This window comes from Coregonus clupeaformis, unplaced genomic scaffold (genome assembly GCF_020615455.1).
Source record: "Coregonus clupeaformis isolate EN_2021a unplaced genomic scaffold, ASM2061545v1 scaf0041, whole genome shotgun sequence".
Lineage (NCBI taxonomy): Eukaryota > Metazoa > Chordata > Actinopteri > Salmoniformes > Salmonidae > Coregonus > Coregonus clupeaformis.
The window spans coordinates 1,016,693-1,042,104 of NW_025533496.1; the positions used below are offsets into that span (position 1 = coordinate 1,016,693).

The window sequence follows — 25,412 nt, forward strand, 5'->3', positions numbered from 1 at the left end:
AGCACTCTTCATAAGGATAAGAAAGCTTTAGCAGCAGAAGAGGGATTTCAAACCGAGCAACATCTGGGCTGATCTATTTTTTATGCTTTGTCATCCAATTTTAACTTCTAACATTTGCGTTAAAATCCGAACCAATATTTGACTGGGGTAGTAATGTGTGTATAGACCCATAATGTGAAATTTACAGTCAAATATTACTTTTTATTTTTGCCATTTACTGACAATTAAATAACCTATATTATACAGTAGCAAGCATATTCCATTTGTTTTACATCTATTCCTGCACAAATGGACATTATGTAACAATCATTGTGACAAATGAAGTACAGTATGAGGTACATTAGTGGTGAACACTATTCTTGAAGTGATGTGAGCTGGGCTTAAAAGCCTGCTATTTTCATTCTGAAGTCCAAGTCTATTAATATGTCTGGGCTTTATGAGGCTACTGGGACATGGTATTCCCATGAGGATAGGCTGTATGAACCTCATGCAGACACATAGTTTTACCATAGACACAGACTGTATTATTTGTGTCCCAAATGGCACCCTATTCAGCACACTACTATTGACTAGGGCCCTGATCAAAAGTAGTGCACTATAGGGCAGGTTTCCCAAACTTGGTCCTGCCCCCCCCGCCCCGCCCCCGCTATAGGGAAGAGTGTCATTTGGGACGGGGCAGTTTGTTGTCCATGGACAGCTCCAAGACAAAATGAAAGTGAATAGGTTTAGTGCAGCATAATTGGCAATGCACCACCAAGTAAAACATGCTGTAAAGCAGGGATCAACTAGATTCAGCCGCAAACTGATTTTTTCTTGAGCGGATGGTAGGTGGGCCAGAACAGAATTATAAATTGACCGAAAGAACCCCAAACAGATTTAATATTTGACTAAAACAATCATTTCAAACCTTGCTTATATTTGTATATGGTCCCGCATCTCTATTATGCGTGAGAATACTTTGGAATAGATTTCCAAAATATAAATCACGTGGAGCTGATTACTAAAAACACCAGACAACAAAAAAACACTTGGGGACCAAATAAAACCACAAAATAACTGGTTCATAAACACTGTCTGCTCACAAATTATGGTTTACAAAATGTCATTTTTATTCATGTTTTATTCAACATTGCTGTTACATAACATTAGGGCATTAAACATTTTCACAAGGGTTTGGGGACTACAATCAATGATTAGCAAAAACACTAGTGGTCTCAATCTCTAATGACAAATCAAACACCCTCTTACATGTGCGCAAACCTGCAAAGGAAAGTACTGAACAAAAATTTGACTTTCTGTATGCAATATTGATTCCCCATTCCAGTGTACATTGAAAAAAAATGGGCATGCATGTACTTATTCTTTTGTCATTCCACATTCTTTTTTTAAGTCTTCCTAAAGTACCACCTTTTTGTCAGACATGCTAAAAAGTATCACATTGAGGTGAATAATAACTAGGAAGGAGTTTTTCGTAACCGTCGAGGGAGACCTTGTTACAAGAGCCCATGGACAGCACTTGCTCTGTTGACAGTCTACATCCCAAATAGCACCCTATTCCTTATATAGTGCACTACTTTCATCCACAGCCCTAGGGGCCCTTGTCAAAAGTATTGCACTATACAGGTGATAGGGATGCAACCACTGGCTGGACAGCCCCCACAGGTTCATAAAATACAGGTGTCAGGAGTGTTCAAGTTACCAGACAATATGCATCCCAAATAGCACCCGATTACCTTTATAGTGCACTACGTTTGACGAGGGCTCTGGTCAAATGTAGTGCATTACAAGAGGGAATAGGGTGCCATTTGGGACATATCCAATATGTCAGATTGGCTTTCATGGTCCAGGAGGTGTTGACAGATGCAACTACCTAGCAACCTTTTTGGAAGACCAACACAGGGAGACAGCCAGAATTCCTGTCAAATTTGGGTCAGCTTGACATGCCTTTCCCTCCCAACCATATGCCCAGGCTGCACGATGCTCGCTGTATGCAAATGGCCTTTCAAAATTCAGAAAACTGACCTTTCTGGGGACACACGCACACATAGCCTATATTGTCATGTTGAACAGACAATTCATGTTAAAGTGAAGCTAATAGTTTTCTACAGCAGAAACTGCACATCAGAAAGGCCGGGACAAACAAACTCAGGAATGGCAATAATATTATTTACTTAATTTAGTTTTTCTTCATACCAAAAAGCAGAGCTGTGGTGAAAACTAAAAGGATTTTAAATGTCCCACACGTTGCAGCTCAATTGTACGACGGGCATTCTTTACTAGAATAATTTCAAGTGGAACAATAAGGAATGAAGGAAAATGACTTATCGCCTCAACTTTTATTTTTATTTCTTGGCGAGGATGGACGGGGAGCAGCTCAGTTCTCTCCTCCATCTCCAGCCTCTGGCTCATCTGCTGCGTTGTCAGATGTCCATAGCTGAAACACACAAGACAAAACACCATTAAACTGACAATAAGCATTTCAGTTATCCAAAAAACACCTGTATTTGGAGAGTTTCTCCCATTCTTCTCTGCAGATCCTCTCAAGCTCTGTCAGGTTGGATGGGGAGCGTCGCTGCACAGCTATTTTCAGGTCTCTCCAGAGATGTTAGATCAGGTTCAAGTCCGGGCTCTAGCTGGGCCACTCAAGGACATTCAGGGACTTGTCCCGAAGCCACTCCTGCATTGTCTTAGCTGTGTGCTTAGGGTCGTTGTCCTGTTGGAAGGGGAACCTTCGCCCCAGTCTGAGGTTCTGAGCACTCTGGAGCAGGTTTTCATCAAGGATATCTATGTACTTTGCTCTGTTCACCTTTCCCCTCGATCCTGATTTGTCTCCCAGTCCCTGAAAAACGTCTCCACAGCATGATGCTGCCACCACCATGCTTCACCGTAGGGATGGTGCCAGGTTTCCTCCAGACATGACGCTTGGCATTCAGGCCAAAGAGTTCAATCAGACCAAATAATCTTGTTTCACATGGTCTGAGAGTCCTTTAGGTACCTTTTGGCAAACTCCAAGCGGGCGGTCATGTACCTTTTACTGAGGAGGGGTTTCCATCTGGCTTCTCTACCTTAAAGGCCTGATTGGTAGAGTGCTGCAGAGATGGTTGTCCTTCTGGAAGGTTCTCCCATCTCTACAGAGGAACTCTGTCAGTGACACCATCGTGTTCTTGGTCACCTCCCTGACCAAGGCCCTTCTCCCAGATTGCTCAGTTTGGCCGGGCGGCCAGCCTTATATAGACAGGTGTGTGCCTTTCCAAATCAATTGAATTTACCACAGGTGCATTCCAATCAAGTTTTAGAAACATCTCTAGGATGATCAATGGAAACAGGATGCACCTGAGCTCAATTTCAAGTCTAATAGCAAAGGGTCTATATGTATATAAGGTATTTCTGTTTTTATTTTTAATAAATATGCAAAAACCTGTCTTCGATTTGTCATTATGCGGTATTGTCTATAGATTGATGAGGGAAAAAATGAATGTAATCAATTTTAGAATAAGGCTGAAGGTGTCTGAATACTTTCCGAATGCACTGTATATAGTATACCTATGCTCCACTTGGGTCAAATAAGCTATGATAAGGATTTGAAATTATAATTCACAAAATGGCACTGGCTCCTGGTAGTCATTAAAACACTGAAATGAGATGCACATACACTAGACGGGGTTGCAGTCACCATGCCTGTGGGTGTATGGTGTGTGTGGGATGTGTTGATGAAGCGACCAATCCTGTGGCTCGGTGGGGGGAGGTCACTGGATACTTACAGTGAGGTTGTCTCTAAGCAACTGCATGATGAGGGTGCTGTCTTTGTACGAGTCTTCGCTCAGCGTGTCGAGCTCGGCGATGGCATCATCGAAGGCCTGCGAACACACAAATAACAATGGTTGATATGCTTATGAACAGGGAGATGAGGCGAAGATAGAGAGATGGAGAGGAGAGAGTTGGCACATAATGCAGCTCTGTGTGTACACTGAGTACACCAAACATTAAGAACAGCTTTCTAATATTGGGTTGCACCCCACTCCCCTTTTGACCTCAGAACAGCTGCAATTTGTCAGGGCATGGACTCTACAAAAGGTGTCAAAAGCATTCCACAGGGATGACCCATGTTGACTCCAATGCTTCCCACAGTTGTGTCAAGTTGGCTGGATGTCCATTGGGTGGTGGGCCATTTTTGATTCACACAGGAAACTGTTGAGCGTGAAAAACCCAGCTGTGTTGCAGTTCTTGACACACTCAAACTGGTGCGCCTGGCACCTACTACCATACCCCGTTCAAAGGCACCTAAAGCGTTTGTCTTGATAATTCACCCTCTGAATGGCACACATACACAAGCCATGTCTCAAGGCTTAAAAATAATTATTTAACCTGTCTCCTCCCCTTCATCTACACTGATTGAAGTGGATTTAACAAGTGACATCAATAAGGGATCATAGCTTTCACCTCGATTCACCTGGGTCAGTCTATGTCATGGAAAGAGAAGGTGTTCTTAATGTTTTGTATCCTCACTGTATATAGTGCACCCCATATAGTACACTACTTTTGACCAAAGCCCCATGGGCCCTGGTCAAAAGAAAGCACTATATAGGGAAAAGGGTGCCATTTGTGTGGGCTGCTGTGTTGTGTCATCATCCCTACCTGTTTGGCCAGTGAGCAGGCCTTCTCTGGAGAGTTGAGGATCTCGTAGAAGAAAACAGAGAAGTTGAGGGCCAGGCCCAGGCGGATAGGATGTGTGGGCTGCATCTCCTTCTTGCTGATGTCAAACGCCTCCTGGTAGGAGTCTTGAGAGTTGGATATCGTCTCTGTGGAGAGGGAGGAACCATTAAGATAGAGCTCCAACTAAAACATGGTCTACGACTCAAATGGCACCGTATTCCTTATATAATGCACTACTTTTCACCAAGGCCCATAGGGTCATAAGTAGTGCACTATATAGGGACTAGGGTGCCATTTGGGACGGAACCAGTTTCCGTTTCATTCTACAACCTTTGTACATTTAAATATAAAACGTCATATTATGCCTCTAGGTAAGCCTATCCAATCACTGCTGCAAATGGGGTCACTTTCCTTTCCCTGGTCTGGCCACCGTCAGCCTATCTGGAAGTGTTCCTGAAAGCTAGGCTACATTATGTAATGGGCTTATAAATATCCTTTGTTGAGCACCGGAGCTACATTAAGCATCATTAAGTTTGCAGACAACAGGACGGTGGTAGGCCTGATCACCGACGACGACGAGACAGCCTATAGGGAGGTCAGAGACCTGGCAGTGTGGTGCCAGGACAACAACCCCTCCCTCAACGTCAGCAAGACAAAGAGCGGATCGTGGACTACAGGAAACGGAGGGTTGAGCACGCCCCCATTTACATCGACGGAGCAGGTCGAGAGCTTCAAGTTCCTCGGTGTCCACATCACTAAGGATCGATCATGGTCCACACACACACCAAGACAGTCGTGAAGAGGGCACGACAACACTTCAGTAGGCTGAAAAGATTTGGCATGGGCCCTCAAATCCTCAAAAAGTTATACAGCTGCACCATTGAGAGCATCTTGACTGGCTGCGTCACCGCTTGGTATGTCAACTGCTTGGCATCCGACCACAAGGCACTTCAGAGGGTAGTGCGTACGGCCCAGAACATTAGTGGGGCCGAGCTCCCTGCCATCCAGGACCTTTATACCAGGCAGTGTCAGAGGAAGGCCATGGGGAAAAAAATGGTCAGACTCCAGCCACCCAAGTCATAGACTATTCTCTCTGCTACCGCACGGCACCAAGTCTGGAACCAACAGGACCCTGAACAGCTTCTACCCCCAAGCCATAAGACTGCTAAATAGTTAGATAGTCCAGGTAGTTATTTGGTTATCGGCATTGACCCTTTTTGCACTAACTTTTTTGACTCAACATACACTGCTCAAAAAAATTAAGGGAACACTAAAATTACACATCCTAGATCTGAATGAATGAAATAATCTTATTAAATACTTTTTTCTTTACATAGTTGAATGTGCTAACAACAAAATCGATCAATGGAAATCAAATTTATCAACCCATGGAGGTCTGGATTTGGAGTCACCTTCAAAATTAAAGTGGAAAACCACACTACAGGCTGATCCAACTTTGATGTAATGTCCTTAAAACAAGTCAAAATGAGGCTCAGTAGTGTGTGTGGCCTCCACGTGCCTGTATGACCTCCCTACAACGCCTGGGCATGCTCCTGATGAGGTGGCGGATGGTCTCCTGAGGGATCTCCTCCCAGACCTGGACTAAAGCATCCGCCAACTCCTGGACAGTCTGTGGTGCAACGTGGCGTTGGTGGATGGAGCGAGACATGATGTCCCAGATGTGCTCAATTGGATTCAGGTCTGGGGAACGGGCGAGTCCATAGCATCAATGCCTTCCTCTTACAGGAACTGCTGACACACTCCAGCCACATGAGGTCTAGCATTGTCTTGCATTAGGAGGAACCCAGGGCCAACCGCACCAGCATATTGTCTCACAAGGGGTCTGAGGATCTCATCTCGGTACCTAATGGCAGTCAGGCTACCTCTGGCGAGCACATGGAGGGCTGTGCGGACCCCCAAAGAAATGCCACCCCACACCATGACTGACCCACCGCCAAACCGGTCATGCTGGAGGATGTTGCGGGCAGCAGAACGTTCTCCACGGCGTCTCCAGACTCTGTCATGTCTGTCACATGTGCTCAGTGTGAACCTGCTTTCATCTGTGAAGAGCACAGGGCGCCAGTGGCGAATTTGCCAATCTTGGTGTTCTCTGGCAAATGCCAAACGTCCTGCACGGTGTTGGGCTGTAAGCACAACCCCCCACCTGTGGACGTCGGGCCCTCATACCACCCTCATGGAGTCTGTTTCTGACCGTTTGAGCAGACACATGCACATTTGTGGCCTGCTGGAGGTCATTTTGCAGGGCTCTGGCAGTGCTCCTCCTGCTCCTCCTTGCACAAAGGTGGAGGTAGCGGTCCTGCTGCTGGGTTGTTGCCCTCCTACGGCCTCCTCCACATCTCCTGATGTACTGGCCTGTCTCCTGGTAGCGCCTCCATGCTCTGGACACTACGCTGACAGACACAGCAAACCTTCTTGCCACAGCTCGCATTGATGTGCCATCCTGGATGAGCTGCACTACCTGAGCCACTTGTGTGGGTTGTAGACTCCGTCTCATGCTACCACTAGAGTGAAAGCACCGCCAGCATTCAAAAGTGACCAAAACATCAGCCAGGAAGCATAGGAACTGAGAAGTGGTCTGTGGTCACCACCTGCAGAACCACTTCTTTATTGGGGGTGTCTTGCTAATTGCCTATACTTTCCACCCGTTGTCTATTCCATTTGCACAACAGCATGTGAAATGTATTGTCAATCAGTGTTGCTTCCTAAGTGGACAGTTTGATTTCACAGAAGTGTGATTGACTTGGAGTTACATTGTGTTGTTTAAGTGTTCCCTTTATTTTTTTGAGCAGTGTATATGCTGCTGCTAGTTTATTATCCGTCACTTTATTCCTAGTTATATGTACACATCTACCTCAATTACCTCGTACCCCTGCACATCGACTCGGCTATATACACGGGGTAGCAGTACCAAGTTATCGTTACTCATGTGTATTTATTATTATTATTATTATTACTTTTCTATTATTTCTCCATTTTCTTTCTCTCTGCATTGTTGGGAAGGGCCCGTAAATAAGCATTTCACTGTTAGTCTACACCTGTTGTTTACGAAGCATGTGACAAATAAAATTTGATTTGAATAGTGCCACAGCATTTTCTATGAACAACAATGTAACAAATAATCCCTGGGTATGATACATGTGGGCCAAGATGCAAAGTGCCTGGCCGCCAAAATAAGCCAGCAAGCTTTAGGCTACTAACTAACTAGGCCTACGTTTCAACTGTTCATTTGAAGCATGTGCCAGACACACATCCTCCCTCCCCTGTTCGAAACCACCTCAGTCTTCAGAAGGGGCGGCGATGCTGTAAGGGGAAAACCATGACAGTAATTCTGTGTAGTCTCGTGTTCAGTGGCTGAGGCTGGCAGGGAGGAAGGGGGAGGCAGACATAGCCCAGGCAGGCAGAGAGGGCTGACTCACTGGGGGAGGGAGGGAGACAAAGAGGGAGGGAAGGCAAGGAGGGGAGAGCAGTATGGGAAGGATAGAGGAGAAGGACAGCATGGATGAGAGAGGGGGAGACATGGGGGAGGGATGAGAGAGGGAGAGGGGGAAAGAACCCCGAAGCAGCAGGGAGGGAACATTCGTACACCCATCACCACGTTCACAGCCCAAACTCACTCAGCCTGCATTAAACCAACAAGCTTGCATCCCCTGGAGCGAGAGGTCTGAATGGAGCTCCAACAGAGACACACAGAACATTTGTTAGATGGCTTGTTTTGAGATCAAAGCAAGATCTGCATGTATCCACGTGTGCACATCTGTTCATATTCTGTTAGTGAGTTATTAGCCCAGTTACAGCTCATTTCTAGTCAGCAATGGCAGAGGGGTTGCTTCCTACAAGTGCACAAAACGTGCATTTCTAGCCATCTTTGAAAAGCAAGTCAGGTAAAGAGCTTTTTTTCTGTCTTAAAGGGGCAGTGTTTTATTTTGAGACAGGCTTGAATAAGCTAAGTAGCCAATTCGCAGAGGGTAGCATAAGTTGTCTGATTCTCTGTAATAATGGTAAGGGAATAATGAATTCTATTTTGTAAAGTGGTTTCTTGCATCAAACAACATTTTCAGTCACCTCCTTGTCTGAAGGACAAGTGGATAAACAGGTTAATGTCAAACCGTCCTCTGTAGCTCAGCTGGTAGAGCATGGCGCTTGTAACGCCAAGGTAGTGGGTTCGATCCCCGGGACCACCCATACACAAAAATGTATGCACGCATGACTGTAAGTCGCTTTGGATAAAAGCGTCTACTAAATGGCATATTATTATTATTATTATAAACCCTACATGTTTTCTTTCCCAAAAAACACCACACATTGGCTGCTACTGTAGGCTTAATGATAGAACAGCTATTTCCGTTAAAATGTTATGGGATACATTTTCTCCATTGTTTTAGATGGTAGGCCACTCTGGTAGGCCTACATTATGATCAAATAGCTACAGTAGCCTACTTCCAGACTCACATTAAGCATCTCCAATCAAAAGTTAGATCTAGAATCAGCTTGCTATTTCGCAACAAAGCCTCCTTCACTCATGCTGCCAAACATGCCCTCGTAAAACTGACTATCCTACCGATCCTTGACTTCGGCGATGTCATTTACAAAATAGCCTCCAACACTCTACTCAGCAAATTGGCTGTAGTCTATCACAGTGCCATCCGTTTTGTCACCAAAGCCCCATATACAGTGGGGAAAAAAAAGTATTTAGTCAGCCACCAATTGTGCAAGTTCTCCCACTTAAAAAGAGGAGGCCTGTAATTTTCATCATAGGTACACGTCAACTATGACAGACAAAATGAGATTTTTTTCCTCCAGAAAATCACATTGTAGGATTTTTTATGAATTTATTTGCAAATTATGGTGGAAAATAAGTATTTGGTCAATAACAAAAGTTTCTCAATACTTTGTTATATACCCTTTGTTGGCAATGACACAGGTCAAACGTTTCTGTAAGTCTTCACAAGGTTTTCACACACGGTTGCTGGTATTTTGGCCCATTCCTCCATGCAGATCTCCTCTAGAGCAGTGATGTTTTGGGGCTGTCGCTGGGCAACAGACTTTCAACTCCCTCCAAAGATTTTCTATGGGGTTGAGATCTGGAGACTGGCTAGGCCACTCCAGGACCTTGAAATGCTTCTTACGAAGCCACTCCTTCGTTGCCCGGGCGGTGTGTTTGGGATCATTGTCATGCTGAAAGACCCAGCCACGTTTCATCTTCAATGCCCTTGCTGATGGGAGGTTTTCACTCAAAATCTCACGATACATGGCCCCATTCATTCTTTCCTTTACACGGATCAGTCGTCCTGGTCCCTTTGCAGAAAAACAGCCCCAAAGCATGATGTTTCCACCCCCATGCTTCACAGTAGGTATGGTGTTCTTTGGATGCAACTCAGCATTCTTTGTCCTCCAAACACGACGAGTTGAGTTTTTACCAAAAAGTTCTATTTTGGTTTCATCTGACCATATGACATTCTCCCAATCCTCTTCTGGATCATCCAAATGCACTCTAGCAAACTTCAGACGGGCCTGGACATGTACTGGCTTAAGCAGGGGGACACGTCTGGCACTGCAGGATTTGAGCCCTTGGCGGCATAGTGTGTTACTGATGGTAGGCTTTGTTACTTTGGTCCCAGCTCTCTGCAGGTCATTCACTAGGTCCCCCCGTGTGGTTCTGGGATTTTTGCTCACCGTTCTTGTGATCATTTTGACCCCACGGGGTGAGATCTTGCGTGGAGCCCCAGATCGAGGGAGATTATCAGTGGTCTTGTATGTCTTCCATTTCCTAATAATTGCTCCCACAGTTGATTTCTTCAAACCAAGCTGCTTACCTATTGCAGATTCAGTCTTCCCAGCCTGGTGCAGGTCTACAATTTTGTTTCTGGTGTCCTTTGACAGCTCTTTGGTCTTGGCCATAGTGGAGTTTGGAGTGTGACTGTTTGAGGTTGTGAACAGGTGTCTTTTATACTGATAACAAGTTCAAATAGGTGCCATTAATACAGGTAACGAGTGGAGGACAGAGGAGCCTCTTAAAGAAGAAGTTACAGCCAGAAATCTTGCTTGTTTATAGGTGACCAAATACTTATTTTCCACCATAATTTGCAAATAAATTCATAAAAAATCCTACAATGTGATTTTCTGGATTTTTTCCCCTCAATTTGTCTGTCATAGTTGACGTGTACCTATGATGAAAATTACAGGCCTCTCGTCTTTTTAAACTTGCCTAATCTTTTTTTCCCCACTGTACTACCCACCATTGTGACCTGTACACTCTTGTTGGCTGGCCCTCACTACATATTCGTCGCCAAACCTACTGGCTCCAGGTAATCTATAAATCACTGCTAGGCAAATCCCTGTCTTACCTTAGCTCACTGGTCACCATAGCAACACCCACCCGTAGTCTGCGCTCCAGCAGGTATATCTCACTGGTCATCCCCAAAGCCAACACCTCCTTTGGCCGCCATTCCTTCCAGTTCTCTGCTGCCAATGACTGGAACGAACTGCAAAAATCTCTGAAGCTGGAGACACTTATCTCCCTCACTAACTTTAAGCGTCAGTTGTCGGAGCAGCTTACCGATCACTGCACCTGTACACAGCCATTCTGAAATTAGCCCACCCAACTACCTCATCCCCATATTGTTATTTATTTTGCTAATTTGCACCCCAGTATCTCTATTTGCACATCTATCATTCCAGTGTTAATACGAAATTGTAACTATTTTGATAAAAAAATATGTCTACGGTTCAAAACAGACTGGGACAGTTCTGGGATGACAGATCTAAAATCCCATACAACCACTACACATTAAATAATACATCAATAAAAAAGCAAATGAGGCTGATGCAACCGATCAGACCGTTTAGCTTAAATGTTGATCAAGTTTAATTTCTTCATATAAGCTCAACAATGCGCACATGGCTGTAAGCTACACAGGAATGTTCCAAAATGCAATTAGCGGGAAAACACTTCTCAAAAGCACACCGCACGCGTGAGCGGTTTCATGTGACAGATGAAAATATCAGTTAGGAGTTAAGACGGGAGATCTAAAGATGCATCAATTAGCATAGTTTACTTATATGTCTAGTATTATGCCTTTGGCTGCACAAAAAAAATAAGTTGATTTGAAAACCAATAACATGAGACTAATGCGGATTTCAATGGCATATTAAGTGTTTATAAAACAATTCCCTCAACATTTCTGTGGTCGTATATTGGCTAGGCTACTTTGCTTCATAAAATGATATAAAAACGTCCAGGTTTTAAACAATTAAGTTAATGCTAAACAGTTTCAAAATGCTGAGCACCTCCGCTCAGATTCAAGGTGGGTGATGTGTGGTGCTCAACAGGCACCTTCCTTCACTCTGGTCTTGTGACCATTTGATCTGAACAAACCGTGCCTCGAGTATGTCGAAAGAATCAAGCCTTTAGACGTTAAATATCCTTAATTATATTTGTCAAACATCACTGGCGTTTGGTCTATATTTATGTAACTGAAAGTGTCATTAAAGTTTGGCTACATTTTCTGCCACCTCCCTCATGTCAGCGTCGGTTTGGACATGAGGTTGTAGTCAATATGCATATCACATACACTTTGACATGTAGGCTTTTTTATTTATGTACATGAACATTATTCCAATGTTGGACTCTCTGATCGGAGTAGTTGTTAGATAGTGAATTGTGTGCGAGATCTCTCCCTCTCCAAATATTATATCTATCTATCTCTATAATATTTGTGTCTTTTTTCCCTCTTTTTTTTTTCCACTTGTCCCGGACCAGAGGACAAGTGTTAATGTCGACCCTGCTATATAGGGGATAGGGTGCCATTTGAAACTCAGACAAGATACTGTATCTGCGGTCCTCACATATTGTCTGCTCTGCAACATGACCATCATTTAATTTCCTTTCTTGGTCAGACTACAACCTCAAAAGCCCCTGTAAACCTTTCTACTACTATTGAGTCTTTTATCCACTGAATGCCTGACTCAAGTTAAAGGGGAGAGAGGGCCAGCGAGGCCAGTTGAGGGGAGGGACAGCAGCCCAAGATGTCCTGAGCGACTGGATCTGAGTCCCAAATGACACCCTATTCCCAATATACTGCACTACTTTTGACCAGGGCCCATAGGACTGGTCAAAATTAGTGTACCTTATAGGGGATATGGGGCCATGGGCCAAAGTAGACAGACTTATCAGTGCAGAGACCCACTTACCCTTCTTGTCGTCTCCGGAGGCCACCTCAGCCAGGTATCTGTAGTAGTCTCCCTTCATCTTCAAATAGAACACTTTGCTCTCCGCATTAGGGGCATTTTCAATCAAATATTTGCTCAGCAGCCCCTGAGGGAGAAAACAGACAGGAGGAGAGTTAATATTAATGTGACGAATTCCATATCTATGTCCCAAATGGCACCCTATGCACTACTTTGGGCCCTGGTCAAAAGTAGTGTACTATATAGGGTACCATATGGGACACATCCTATCACAACTAGTTAGATATTTGTCGTCACATCCATAAATGTGATGGACTCCTTCCATCTAATTAAAAACACCATAATCTGCCTGCCTGCCTGCCTGCCTGTCTCACACAAAAAACACTCAAAAAGAAAAAAAAAAAAAAAAGGGGTTTCGTGCAACAAAAAAAACAGGATGTAGCAACTTTACTTCTGATGAATTATTCGATTAGTTGCCTCAATTTGTTGTGGGTGGAACACAAAAACAGGTTGTGGTGGCATTCACATAACACCGGTTCACAACAATGAGCACTCTACAGCCAGCTTCCTGTGTGAACTGAACACCACTCCACTTCCTCTTAAGGGCAAGCTGCTAACAGCCGAAGACAAAGTCCTGCCTAGAGATCACGTGTGACAGGTAGCCTGGTCCTACATCTGTTTGTGCCCTTGTCTACTCCATTGCTGTCATTGTCAAGTCAAACGTGTTTGACATGGCAATGAGTGACAGGGAGTTGGCATGACAGCACAAATGCTGGCTCTAAGACTACACGTGTGGCATAGTTAACAGCTACCCAGTTGCCTGCTCCCTGCGGAGGTCAGTAGTACCACATGGTGAAGCCAATGTTCAGCCCAAAGGAGGGAGGAAATACAAAGGCAGTTTAATCTGGGTCCAGAGGGAGCACTGACCTGAACCCAGATGACTCAGTGAAAGATGCTGAGGCACAGAGATAACCCAGTGGAAGGCTTGAGTGAAGGTGATACCAACCACAAGCTGCCGTTCATGCTGGCTCTCTAATACCCGATTATCAGCTCGGCATGGGCTGACGACAACCTGAGTGAGACGCACAGAGACTTACAGGCAACTTACACCTGCCCCTCACAGCGCTGACGTACAGGCAACTTACACCTGCCCCTCACAGCGCTGACGTACAGGCAACTTACACCTGCCCCTCACAGCGCTGACGTACAGGCAACTACACCTGCCCTACCAACTGTTCAGTGAGATGACATAATACTGCTATAGATATGGACAGCCAGAGGGGAGAGTACAGCTTAACTGCTGCTTGTTCTGAGAAGTCACTCGCTTAAAAAACACACACACACACACACTTCAGACGAGCAGCCAACCCAGGAACAGGGCTGGACCGGCCACCATTTCCTCTGCATGGCATCTTCATCACAAACATTGAGAGAGGCACTCCTGTATCCTCAGCAGCCACAGCACAGAGTGTGTGTGTGTGTGTGTTAGTAGCAGCCTAGTGAAGCAGAGGTCCCTCTCCTCACAGGCTCAAGGCATGATTTAGCACCACTGACCATTTTACGAGGAAAAATAAAAACCTCATAATCCAGCCTGACAGTTATAGTGAAGAGACGCTTGTAGATCCCCTCAAATGAACATGCTGGGTCAAGACTTACTGAATTATATAGACATCATTCCTGAGCTCCAAATGACACCCCATTTCCTACATAGTGCACTACTTTTGACTAGGGCCCATAGGACTCTGGTCAAAAGTAGTGCACTATGTAGGGAATAGGGTGACATTTGGGACACCCCTGGAGGGAGGATGGGAATCAGGAGAGAAGATCAATTTTCTCCACGTGTCGTCGGCAGCAACCTTCACAGATAATGGGGGATTTGTACACCTTCCCTACCGCCTCACAACAAACATGTGCTTAGACAGTCAGCATGTGTCCCAAATGGCACCCTATTCCCTATATAGTGCACTACTTTTGACAAGGACCTTATGGGTTGTGCACTATAAAGGGAATAGGATGCCATTTGGGACACCGCCATTTAAAACACAGAGAGAGACAGCGAGAGAGCTGGGCCCTGCCATGTCCCCAACCCTAACACTTGACTAACATTGGCTTTCCCTCTGCACCACAAAATGTTAGCCACTGACAAGGGCTGGGCGGTATACCGTATTTGACTATATACACACACACGTATTGATGCATGGACCGAGGTTTGTTAAATGTGATACGCAACTCTGGCACTTATGTCCTTTTTCATAGTTTACTCCGTTTCCTACTTGAGTCATCGCTCTCCCTCCTCCTGCAGCATGCCGCTAACCACACCAAGCCCTGCCCCGTCACTCAAGGTCATCGCTCTCCCTCCTCCTGCAGCATGCCGCTAACCACACCAAGCCCTGCCCCGTCACTCAAGGTCATCGCTCTCCCTCCTCCTGCAGCATGCCGCTAACCACACCAAGCCCTGCCCCGTCACTCAAGGTCATCGCTCTCCCTCCTCCTGCAGCATGCCGCTAACCACACCAAGCCCTGCCCCGTCACTCAAGGAAAGAGCAGTTGCTCGACCACGGAGTCACAAGCACTTTCTTGACGTTCACTCTGCATGGTCAGATGGATGCATCAATGTTGGAGACATGCTGCTTTTCATAAGCGTTCTTTCTATATATATATATATATATTACTGTCTTGCAAACTACTGTTTGCTAGTTTATTTTCTTAGCAAGGCATTGCTAAAATAATAAGGTGTTAGCTGCTAATGCTAATCTATTCATGTTATGTAATGTCATGTTTCAAATTTGTCATTTAGCAGACGCTCTTATCCAGAGCGACTTACAAATTGGTGCATTCACCTTATGATAGCCAGTGGGACAACCACTTTACAATATATCTATTTTTTGTGTGGACCCCAGGGAGAGTAGCTGCTGCTTTTGCAACAGCTAATGGGGATCCTGATTTAAAAAATACCAAAATAGGCAAATAATTAATATTTTGGTTAGCTAGCTAGCTACATGAAGTAAGAAAGTGTAATGTAACGTCTAATTAGGGTCACCTGGAAACACTGACCAGCAATTTGTCTTCCTACCCTGTCAATATTTCCTCACTGGCTTACTCATTCGTTGTCATGTCCAACAACAACGTATTCAGGGTGCTGCCCACTATATTCCAACTTTAGAATAAATAAATTATTTCCAACAGTTCACCAATTAACTAGGCCTAGATTTTTTGCCCATATCATGCTGCCTGGCAGTGTGGAAATTATAATAAAAGTGCAAGAAATTGAGAAATGGATGAAAATTATTTTAGTTTAGAGTTGGATTGAACAGTATAAAATGGAGAAAGCCCCATTGAAATCACTTCTAATTTAGGTGTTGCCACCATATCATTTCTGAGTATCTCATTAACCCATTTAGAACTTTCATTATTCAAAAACCGTCAAATATGAAAGATAGTGATATGATATTTTGTCCATATTGCCCAGCCCTACCAACGACCTCCCTATGCACCCAAACAACCAGGCTTGGGCAGTACACTGGGGTATTTGGAACTGGGCACAGGATGGTTTATCAATACCATTTAAAAACTATTTCTTGGAAGTTTTTCTATATATTTTTTATATTTGTAACTATTTAAGTAAATACCTAGAGAAGATTGCGTTCTTCATTTCGCCGGTCACATTATGACGCTTACCGTAGTTCCCCAGAACAGTCAAGCCAGTCACGTGTTTGTTTGTAAATATTTTTTCAAGTGCTATAGGTTTTCCTTCACAGAAAATAGCTTCATTTTCAGACGACAACAGAAGTGCAACGCTATTTGACTGGCAGCCACACAAGTAGGTTAAATGAGCTTACGATGAAAAAAACTAGGATTTTTTTGCAAAAACTATGCATGGCCAACATATTTATGTTAATTATAGAAAGAATGTAGCCAGCTACATTTCCTAATGTTTTTCTGAACCCCCTAAGGTCGATGTCCGCCTAATAATAATAATCCCCATAAAAAATAAAATAAAAAGTCTGTTTAAACTAGAGATGTTTTTTTTGCTATGGATGAGTCTCAATCCACTGTATCCGCATACGTCGCACTTCCGCATCTGCGGTGAAAGAGAGAGCGGTGTTTGTCAGACCATGAGACACCCCGAAAATCGGTCTTCTCACAAAATCGTCTGTAGCATCCAAAACGGTTTGGCCTACAAACTATTTTGACCACACCATTGAAAGATGAGACACTCATGAACACGGTGGTCTCCGTTTTGCTCTACGACCCCCACAAGAGTCTTGGGACTCGTCTGAAGTTGGTACAGCCGATCTGCCAACTTCTGTCTGTAGCGTCCGAACAGTTTGGGCTACACACTAATATGGCCCCTCTGTGGAAGGGTGAGACTCTCACAACACTGTTGTTTTGCTCTATATGGAGACGGTTTAGTGCCAAAAAGAGGTTAAATACATGTCCCAAAAAAATATCCTGATCTTTCTTATATCTCTCAGATATAGGACAGACACTTCAGAACAAACGTCCTTTTGTAGTGAATCTGTTACAGTGAGGGAAAAAAGTATTTGATCCCCTGCTGATTTTATACGTTTGCCCACTGACAAGAAATGATCAGTCTATAATTTTAATGGTAGGTTTATTTGAACAGTGAGAGACAGAATAACAAAAAAAAATCCAGAAAAACGCATGTCAAAAATGTTATAACTTTATGAGCTGGACTGCCATTTCCCCCCCCCCCGTTTGCACTCGTTAGCATATTTTGCTAGCAGCCTCCATGGAAATATGCTATTACTTGTGCTAATTTTGTTAACATTATGGTAATAGACGCCCAATGGGCTTTTTTTTGGTGCCCCTTGTGTACTAAGCCGGTAATACCGTAAATCCCGGGATAAGAAGAACGATATGAAAATCTGGATACCGTCCAACCCTACAAGCAACCACCAGAAAGTGACAGTATTTTACGCTTTCACTGCACAGTTGGTAATGGCAGGTGTAGTTGCCTATACGCCCGTGCTGTGCTTCGCACGCAGGCTGTCAGATTGTCCAGAGCACGTGAAATAAGGTGAATTAGAGTAACATGACGGTGATGACCAGGGTGCTCCACTCATTCCATAGCCTTCTTAGAACGAGCATCTGATCTCAGATGGCAGGGCTGCGTTAAATCATTAATGACGGGAGGGGGGGGATCAATACAGTTACATATCGATACTTAACTCCAAGTATCATTTTGTTTTGCTAGGTAGTGCTAGGTTGGCTGTACTGTGACAAAACTCCAGCATTTATTTTTATCCTACAGCGTTCTCCCTCTTCTTTTTAAAAATAGTGAGCCAACAGGATTTCAGCACGTTTTTATATGGCTCTCGTCTCTCTGCAGCAGACATATTGTAAGCAATATGTTTGTAACATCAAATCACAATAGAATCATGAGATCAAATCGTGAGGTCCCTGGCAATTCCCAGCCCTATTATCCACGGTGGTCAGATCAAAAGAACAGCATGCACAATGATCACAAGAGGAGTAGGAATATATGGTAAAGGTGGTTATCAGTGCCATACACAATAATACTGAGACTCCAGTATACCAGCAGCTGTAGTTATCCATCATCATAAACATTGGTTGAGTTTGTAAGGGTTCATAAACTTACTGTAGGTTACAAAATTACCTACAATAATCAAGACAGAGGGCCACTGGAGAGTGTAGGGCACTAGCCCAGCAGGGCCCTGAGTACAGTCGTGGTCAAAAGTTGAGAATGACACAAGTATTGGTCTTCAAAGTTCGCTGCTTCAGTGTTATGAGATATTTTTATCAGATGTTACTATGGTATACTGAAGTATAATTACAAGCATTCCATAAGTGTCAAAGGTTTATATTGACAATTACATTAAGTTTGTGCAAAGAGTCAATATTTGCAGTGTTGACCCTTCTTTTTCAAGACCTCTGCAATCCACCCTGGCATGCTGTCAATTAACTTCTGGGCCACATCCTGACTGATGGCAGCCCATTCTTGCATAATCAATGCTTGGAGTTTGTGGGTTTTTGTTTGTCCACCCACCTCTTGAGGATCGACAACAAGTTCTCACTGGGATTAAGGTCTGGGGAGTTTCCTGGCCATGGTCCCAAAATGTCGATGTTTTGTTCCACGAGCCACTTCGTTATCACTTTTGCCTTATGGCAAGGTGCTCCATCATGCTGGAAAAGGCATTGGTCGTCACCAAACTGTTCTTGGATGGTTGGGAGAAGTTGCTCTCGGAGGATGTGTTGGTACCATTCTTTATTCATGGCTGTGTTCTTAAGCAAAATTGTGAGTGAGCACACTCCCTTGGCTGAGAAGTAACCCCACACATGAATGGTCTCAGGATGCTTTACTGTTGGCATGACACAGGACTGATGGTAAGACAAGGTGTTTTCCAGATGCCCCAAATAATCAGAAAGGGGATTCATCAGAGAAAATGACTTTACCCCAGTCCTCAGCAGTCCAATCCCTGTACCTTTTGCACAATATCAGTCTGTCCCTGATGTTTTTCCTGGAGAGAAGTGGCTTACTCTCTGCCCTTGTTGACACCAGACCATGCTCCAAAAGTCTTCGCCTCACTGTGCGTGCAGATGCACTCACACCTGCCTGCTGCCATTCCTGAGCAAGCTCTGCACTGGTGGTGCCCCGATCCCGCAGCTGAATCAACTTTAGGAGACGGTCCTGGCGCTTGCTGGACTTTCTTGGGCGCCCTGACGCCTTCTTCACAACAATTGAACCGCTCTCCTTGAAGTTCTTGATGATCCGATAAACGGTTGATTTAGGTGCAATCTTACTAGCAGCAATATGAAGCCCTTTTTGTGCAAAGCAATGATGACGGCACGTGTTTCCTTGCAGGTAACCATGGTTAACAGAGGAAGAACAATGATTTCAAGCACCACCCTCCTTTTAAAGCTTCCAGTCTGTTATTCTAACTCAAATCAGCATGACAGAGTGATCTCCAGCCTTGTCCTCGTCAACACTCACCTGTGTTAATGAGAGAATCACTGACATGATGGCAGCTGGTCCTTTTGTGGCAGGGCTGAATTGCAGTGGAAATGTTTTTTGGGGATAAAGTTCATTTTCATGGCAAAGAGGGACTTTGCAATTAATTGCAATTCATCTGATCACTCTTCATGACATTCTGGTGTATATGCAAATTGCCATCATCAAAACTGAGGCAGCAGACTTTGTGAAAATTAGTATGTGTGTCATTCTCAAAACGTTTGACCACGACTGTAGAGCGTAGGGCACTGGCCCAGAGGGGCCCTGTAGGGCACTGGCCCAGAGGGGCCCTGGCCCAGAGGGGCCCTGTAGGGCACTGGCCCAGAGGGGCCCTGTAGAGTGTAGGGCACTGGCCCAGAGGGGCCCTGTAGAGTGTACAGTGCTCTAACAGATGGCCAGTGCAGAATTAGAGCACACAGATGCAGCTCAGTCAGTGTGCGCGCTAGCTCAGTGCTGAGCCTGCCACACCAACACAATACACCCTCAATGAACATCCATCTGTCAGGGTTACAGCTTCCTATACAGGAAGTGACGCGGCAGGATAACGCCAAATGTGTTTCTTTTTAAAAGGAGAGTTCCACTCAACCATATGAGGCTTTATTGGACAGGTGTAGATATAAATTAGAAGGGAGACATAGGATGCAGGGTAGAGACGGGGACTGAGCCGTGGTCTTCGGTGGGGAGGCGTGTGCACGTGGCGTGAGTGTCACCCACTTGATCACGGCTCTGCACGCCATGTGTGTAGGTTAAGTTTAGGGCCTGTGTGGACGAGAGCTTGGCTTGCGTTGATGAACACCCCCATCACAGACCAGATCAAAGGGTGTTGAGAATAAAGGATGGAACCATCTGGCTTTAATCCACCAGAGTGATTGATCTAAGCCTGATCTACAAGAGAAGCAATATAATATTGAGTTTATCCTCCATCACCAAACATCTAGCTAATGTACAATAAGTGTGTCTGGATAACTGTAAAAAAAAAAAAACACGTGCTCAGGACTAATGTGCCTGTCTACCTTGCTATATGTTAAAGGTTTCAGACACAGCCTGTTGAATGAAGTCACCGCCACACGAGTTGCCTTTTTGACAGGAACCACTCTTCCTCTGTGTCAAGGATGTGCTCTATCAAACTATCCTGGCTTTTAGAACCGATCCATCCCCTTTCCTTTGGAGCCCGGGTATGCGTTCCAAATGACATATTCCCAATGGGCCCTGGTCAAAAGTAGTGCACTATATAGGGGATAGGGTGCCATTTGAAAAGTAGTGCACTATATAGGGGATAGGGTGCCATTTGGGACGCAAACCCTGATGTGGAGGACACCTCACTGTTCGGAGGGATAAACTGAACAATACAGCTAAGCGTTGCACAAACATCTTTTAATCCGCCAACAGCACTAATATCTCTGCCCTATTTAGAGCAGGGTGGCGACATACATACTTTACACACACACACACACACACACACACTTCCTTGGCACAGGGTTATTGTGCTGGTTGAGTGGTTAACATTAGAGAGTAGAGTACTACATAAAAGCTGAATACAGTGAGGCCATGGGAAGGTCATGCACTACCAATGAGACAAACGAAATCGAGTTTTTCGCATTGGGCGAGTATGTCAAGAATGCCAAAGCTCTGACGAAGGTCGTGAGGTCCGATACTTAAAATAAATAAAAACACAAGTGATACAGGCAAGCGCAGTCTGGAATTAAAAGTAAATGAACCTTGTTTGATATTTAGCCCATAGCCCCTGTACAACCTGGTTGTCAAGCAGCCGTATTTGTTAAAGTGGATGAACACTAGGGGCTGTGGCACGTAATCTGTGAGAGATAACAGGTGCTGTCTGTCACCATGGCCACACCCACTCAAACCCTACAGCCAGGTGCAACAATAAACTTTTCCATAGTGGCAGTAGATGGGACACCGGGAGCAAACAGGTCAGGCAACTTCCAGCTAACACAAATTGTGCGTCTCAAATGGCACCCTATTCCATATATAGTGCACTACTTTTGACCAGGGCCCATAGGGTGTCATTTTGGACGCAACCATGGCCTTCTGTTGAACAAAGAACTGAGGGACAGCAAAGGCCACAGGATCCACCACATAGGGTTGGGCGATATGACCAGCCCATGACAGCCAAACTTAACAGTTGATCCCCAAAATAGTGTTCACTACTACACAGGAAGGAAGGTGTGTGCTTAAAATTAGTTCAGTTCCACAGGAAATGTATGAAACAAGTAACAACCATCCTGTACAAATGTAGTAGTGAAATAATTATTGCTGCGCTGTCATTTGCCAATATTATCAGTAGCACAAGTCCAATTCAAATATTGAGTATTTTTTAACGCGTCATCATATCTAGATGCTGTAACATCCCCACCGGAGGCCCAACTTACACCGACTGCTGCTCTGCCTCATTGATCTGGCGTATCAAACTTAAGCAGACAAACACACGTCTGCCAAGACAAAGTAGAGCCCCTTATGTGAACATTTGCATTAGCCTTTGACTCAGAATGTCTTACTATTCCGTTGACAACCCTAATTAAACTATTCAGTGAAACTTTAAAAAGAGGAAGGAAAGCGGTGCTGGCTGCCTTTGCGACCAGTGCCCTGCCATGTGACACATTACTGAATGGGAGCAGCAGTGGAAAGGCGAGGTCATTCCACTTCACCACTGTGGCTCAGAATGAATTGGTGCAGCCTTTCTGCATAGTTTCAGATAAATGTCACACCAATAGAAGCATTGCAATGTCAAAGTCCATGAATGAGGGGCTTATAGAACAGCTACTAGTAAAGAGATGATTCTCATACAGAGAGGGGGGGGAATACCATCACTCAGTCAACCCAATCACCATCTCATTCCCCAAGAAACATAATGGATGACAGCTTATTTTGGTTTTTAGTATCTCAAATCAAGAGGCCATTGGCAATTTTATGAATCCTGTTTTGTGTTAGAATACCATCTATCCAAGTTGGTGCCACCCTCAGCCTCAAGGAAACACAGTGTGTTGGTGATTCTATCAATCAAGAAGCTTTTTATATCACGAGTGACCCCATTTGTTGTGTGTGAGCCCCCAGGCTCAGAGATGTTTTCTTGCTGTCGTCACAGTGTGTCCTCAATTTTCAGCAGAGAAGGTGAATGAGGTAAATCAATTCTGGCTCTCTCAAAGCCATTCATGCCCACCCGTACTGGCTAGAAGAAATACATTAACTCACCAGTACATCGTTGCAGATATCTCGCAACTCGGTCTCCACCTTCTCCCGGTACTCCTTGACCATCTGAAGCTTCTTGTCGCTGCCCTCTGTCTTCTGCTCGATGGCGGAGATCACCCGCCATGCAGACCTCCGGGCCCCGACAACGTTCTTGTAGGCGACCGAGAGAAGGTTCCTCTCCTCGCATGACAACTCTGCACCCTGCTCCGTTACCTCCTTCATGGACGAAGCCATGTCGTCGTAACGCTCGGCCTGCTCCGCCAGCTTGGCTTTCTGAATCAGCTCTGTTTTATCCATGTTTGTGTGTTATCTTATGTTAAAACTGTCGCTTGCAGTTTTGACGCTCGCAGTTTCAAAGAGAGTCCGAAGAGAGGGGAAGGAAGGGGACAACGGTGTGGGGACAGATCGTGTATAAAGATAGTTATAATCGTTGGGCAGGTGGGTGGAGGTACAGGTATGTTATCCAGACACCTGGGGAAGAACATTTGATGATTATTTAGGATGGTCAATGCATGCACACCTTATAAGGTCGTTGGTTGGCTAGCTAGTTAACTGCCGTTAGTTCACCTGCAACAAAAACAAATCAATTCAATAGCTTGTTAAGATAATATTAGTTAGCTGGGATACCGAAATGTCCTGGCTTGACACCTCTTACTCCGACTAATGTTGACTGAACACAGCTTTCACTCCCAGCATCAGTCAAGTCAACCCACTCAACTCAGTCATGGTGAGCGAACCCAGTTCAGTGAAATGGTACTAGCCAGACAATGTGTAACCTTCCCGCATCCCCAATACTACAGTAACGTTACTGCTTTTGAAAACGTATGCTGCCAATTAGCTAGTAACGTTAGCTAGCTATCTGCAACCGAGGCTAGCCAGATAACGTTACACCAGAGATACTTTTGAGGAGATGGGAAACGCCATTTAAATTGTATTAACGCCCATTGTGTACGTTGCCCGTGAATCGTCAATGGGCAGCACGGTGCAATCTGCACAATTCTGAGCTTTCATTCAATGAGTGAATGGGAGTCAATTGGGCGCTAGCTCAAAAAACCAAAACTAGCATGAATTTAGTGAACAAGTACAACATCGCAAATCTTTTCAGAGATGTGAGAAAATTTACTTGTTCTCTGTAATATTGTATAGCTTTGGAATCACCACATTACGTACTTTAATGGAAAACAGGCAGGTTTCACGACTCATATCCTGACTTTGAGAAGGGATTGTGCAACGATTATTTTAGCAACCGCCTGACGCAGCACGATTGGTCGACAGTCTGCTGGGTGGGGCGTTGTACGTTTCTCCATACATTACTCAATGGGATTATTATCTCCTCCTTTCTCTAATAGCTCCATAAAAAACAAGGAGCCAGATGTTTCAACGGATGTATAAATCTGAAGCATCTGGTTGGAATTTCCACTCACCAACAAATATGATGAGGAGATGAAGCCCAGTGGCCAGCAGTGTCACGAATAGACTGCACTAAGTTCTGTATATACAATGTTTTGCCAGTTTCTAAAAATTGCATTTACAAGGAGTGCAAGGGCAATTTGAGTTATTGCACAAGCACAGTTCAGAGAAGGCGTTCCCTAAAGGAAATATGCAAATACATACTAGAACACGCCAATAGGATCTCGCTAACTCCTGATTGGCTCTGCCCACCTTCTTGCTTGTTCTCTCCACTATGCTTAATTTGCTCCCATTGAAAACGACACAGGTGAACTATCTTGGGTTAGTTATAAATATCTTTGATTAAAGTAACATCTTCTAATTAGTTGCTACGTAAAGTTCACTCACCACTTGGCTAGCTAACGTTAGACAGTTAATATAATGGTTGGAGGACTGATATGTTGTAATTCAAAAGACTTGTTCGAGAGTTAATATCCTAGCTATTACAACTGCTGCCATCTAGTTTACAAGCAAGTGTGTTGTTTGCCCAACATCCATATTTTATTGCCTGACAAGCTAATGTTAGCTAGCTAGCTGGCCGGCTTGACTAACCCGCGCGAGACCGAATGAATCCTTTTTCTGAAACACCACTGCACTGGCTGGACTGCCAACCAAACGACACCGTAAACTAACTATCCATAGACAGTTTACATTTCCTTACAAAATTGGAACAATCGAACTTCATGTTAAATATAATAACCTACACATTAATTTCCAAGATATAAAGAAAAAGCTGTTAATATATTTCCCAACCTTTAAGTGGTTCCGATCCGCCACTCCGAGTAGATACGTTATGAGGTTCTTCTGTCAGGGAAAATTATCTACGACTTCAACCAAACCTGACCAAAGGGCGTGTCCAACAAAAACGATAGCCCAATGAGAACCCGTCTTTAAGACGGAT

The 25,412-nt window shown here is 44.4% G+C and overlaps 1 protein-coding gene across 1 annotated transcript; it reads right to left on the reverse strand.

Annotated features, from left to right (window-relative positions):
- Window positions 1-1,085: 1,085 nt before the first annotated feature.
- On the reverse strand, window positions 1,086-25,369 carry LOC121552201 (14-3-3 protein zeta). The gene is made up of 6 exons (XM_041864932.1): window positions 25,265-25,369; window positions 23,066-23,533; window positions 12,865-12,988; window positions 4,636-4,799; window positions 3,762-3,857; window positions 1,086-2,434 (listed from the first exon to the last, which is right to left on the reverse strand). The coding sequence occupies exons 2-6, from the start codon at window positions 23,357-23,359 to the stop codon at window positions 2,375-2,377; spliced, it is 738 nt and encodes a 245-aa protein (XP_041720866.1). The 5' UTR covers window positions 23,360-23,533; window positions 25,265-25,369; the 3' UTR covers window positions 1,086-2,374.
- Window positions 25,370-25,412: the final 43 nt, after the last annotated feature.

Bases quoted from the DNA above. Each gene is read 5' to 3' on its own strand.
- LOC121552201 (XM_041864932.1), bottom strand. From the start codon at position 23,359: ATGGATAAAACAGAGCTGATTCAGAAAGCCAAGCTGGCGGAGCAGGCC. The intron at 4,800-12,864 runs GTAAGTGGGTCT...CCCTCTCCACAG, and splicing joins CTCCGGAGACGACAAGAAGG to AGACGATATCCAACTCTCAA. The intron at 2,435-3,761 runs GTAAGTATCCAG...TGTGTGTTTCAG, and splicing joins TGCTTAGAGACAACCTCACT to CTATGGACATCTGACAACGC.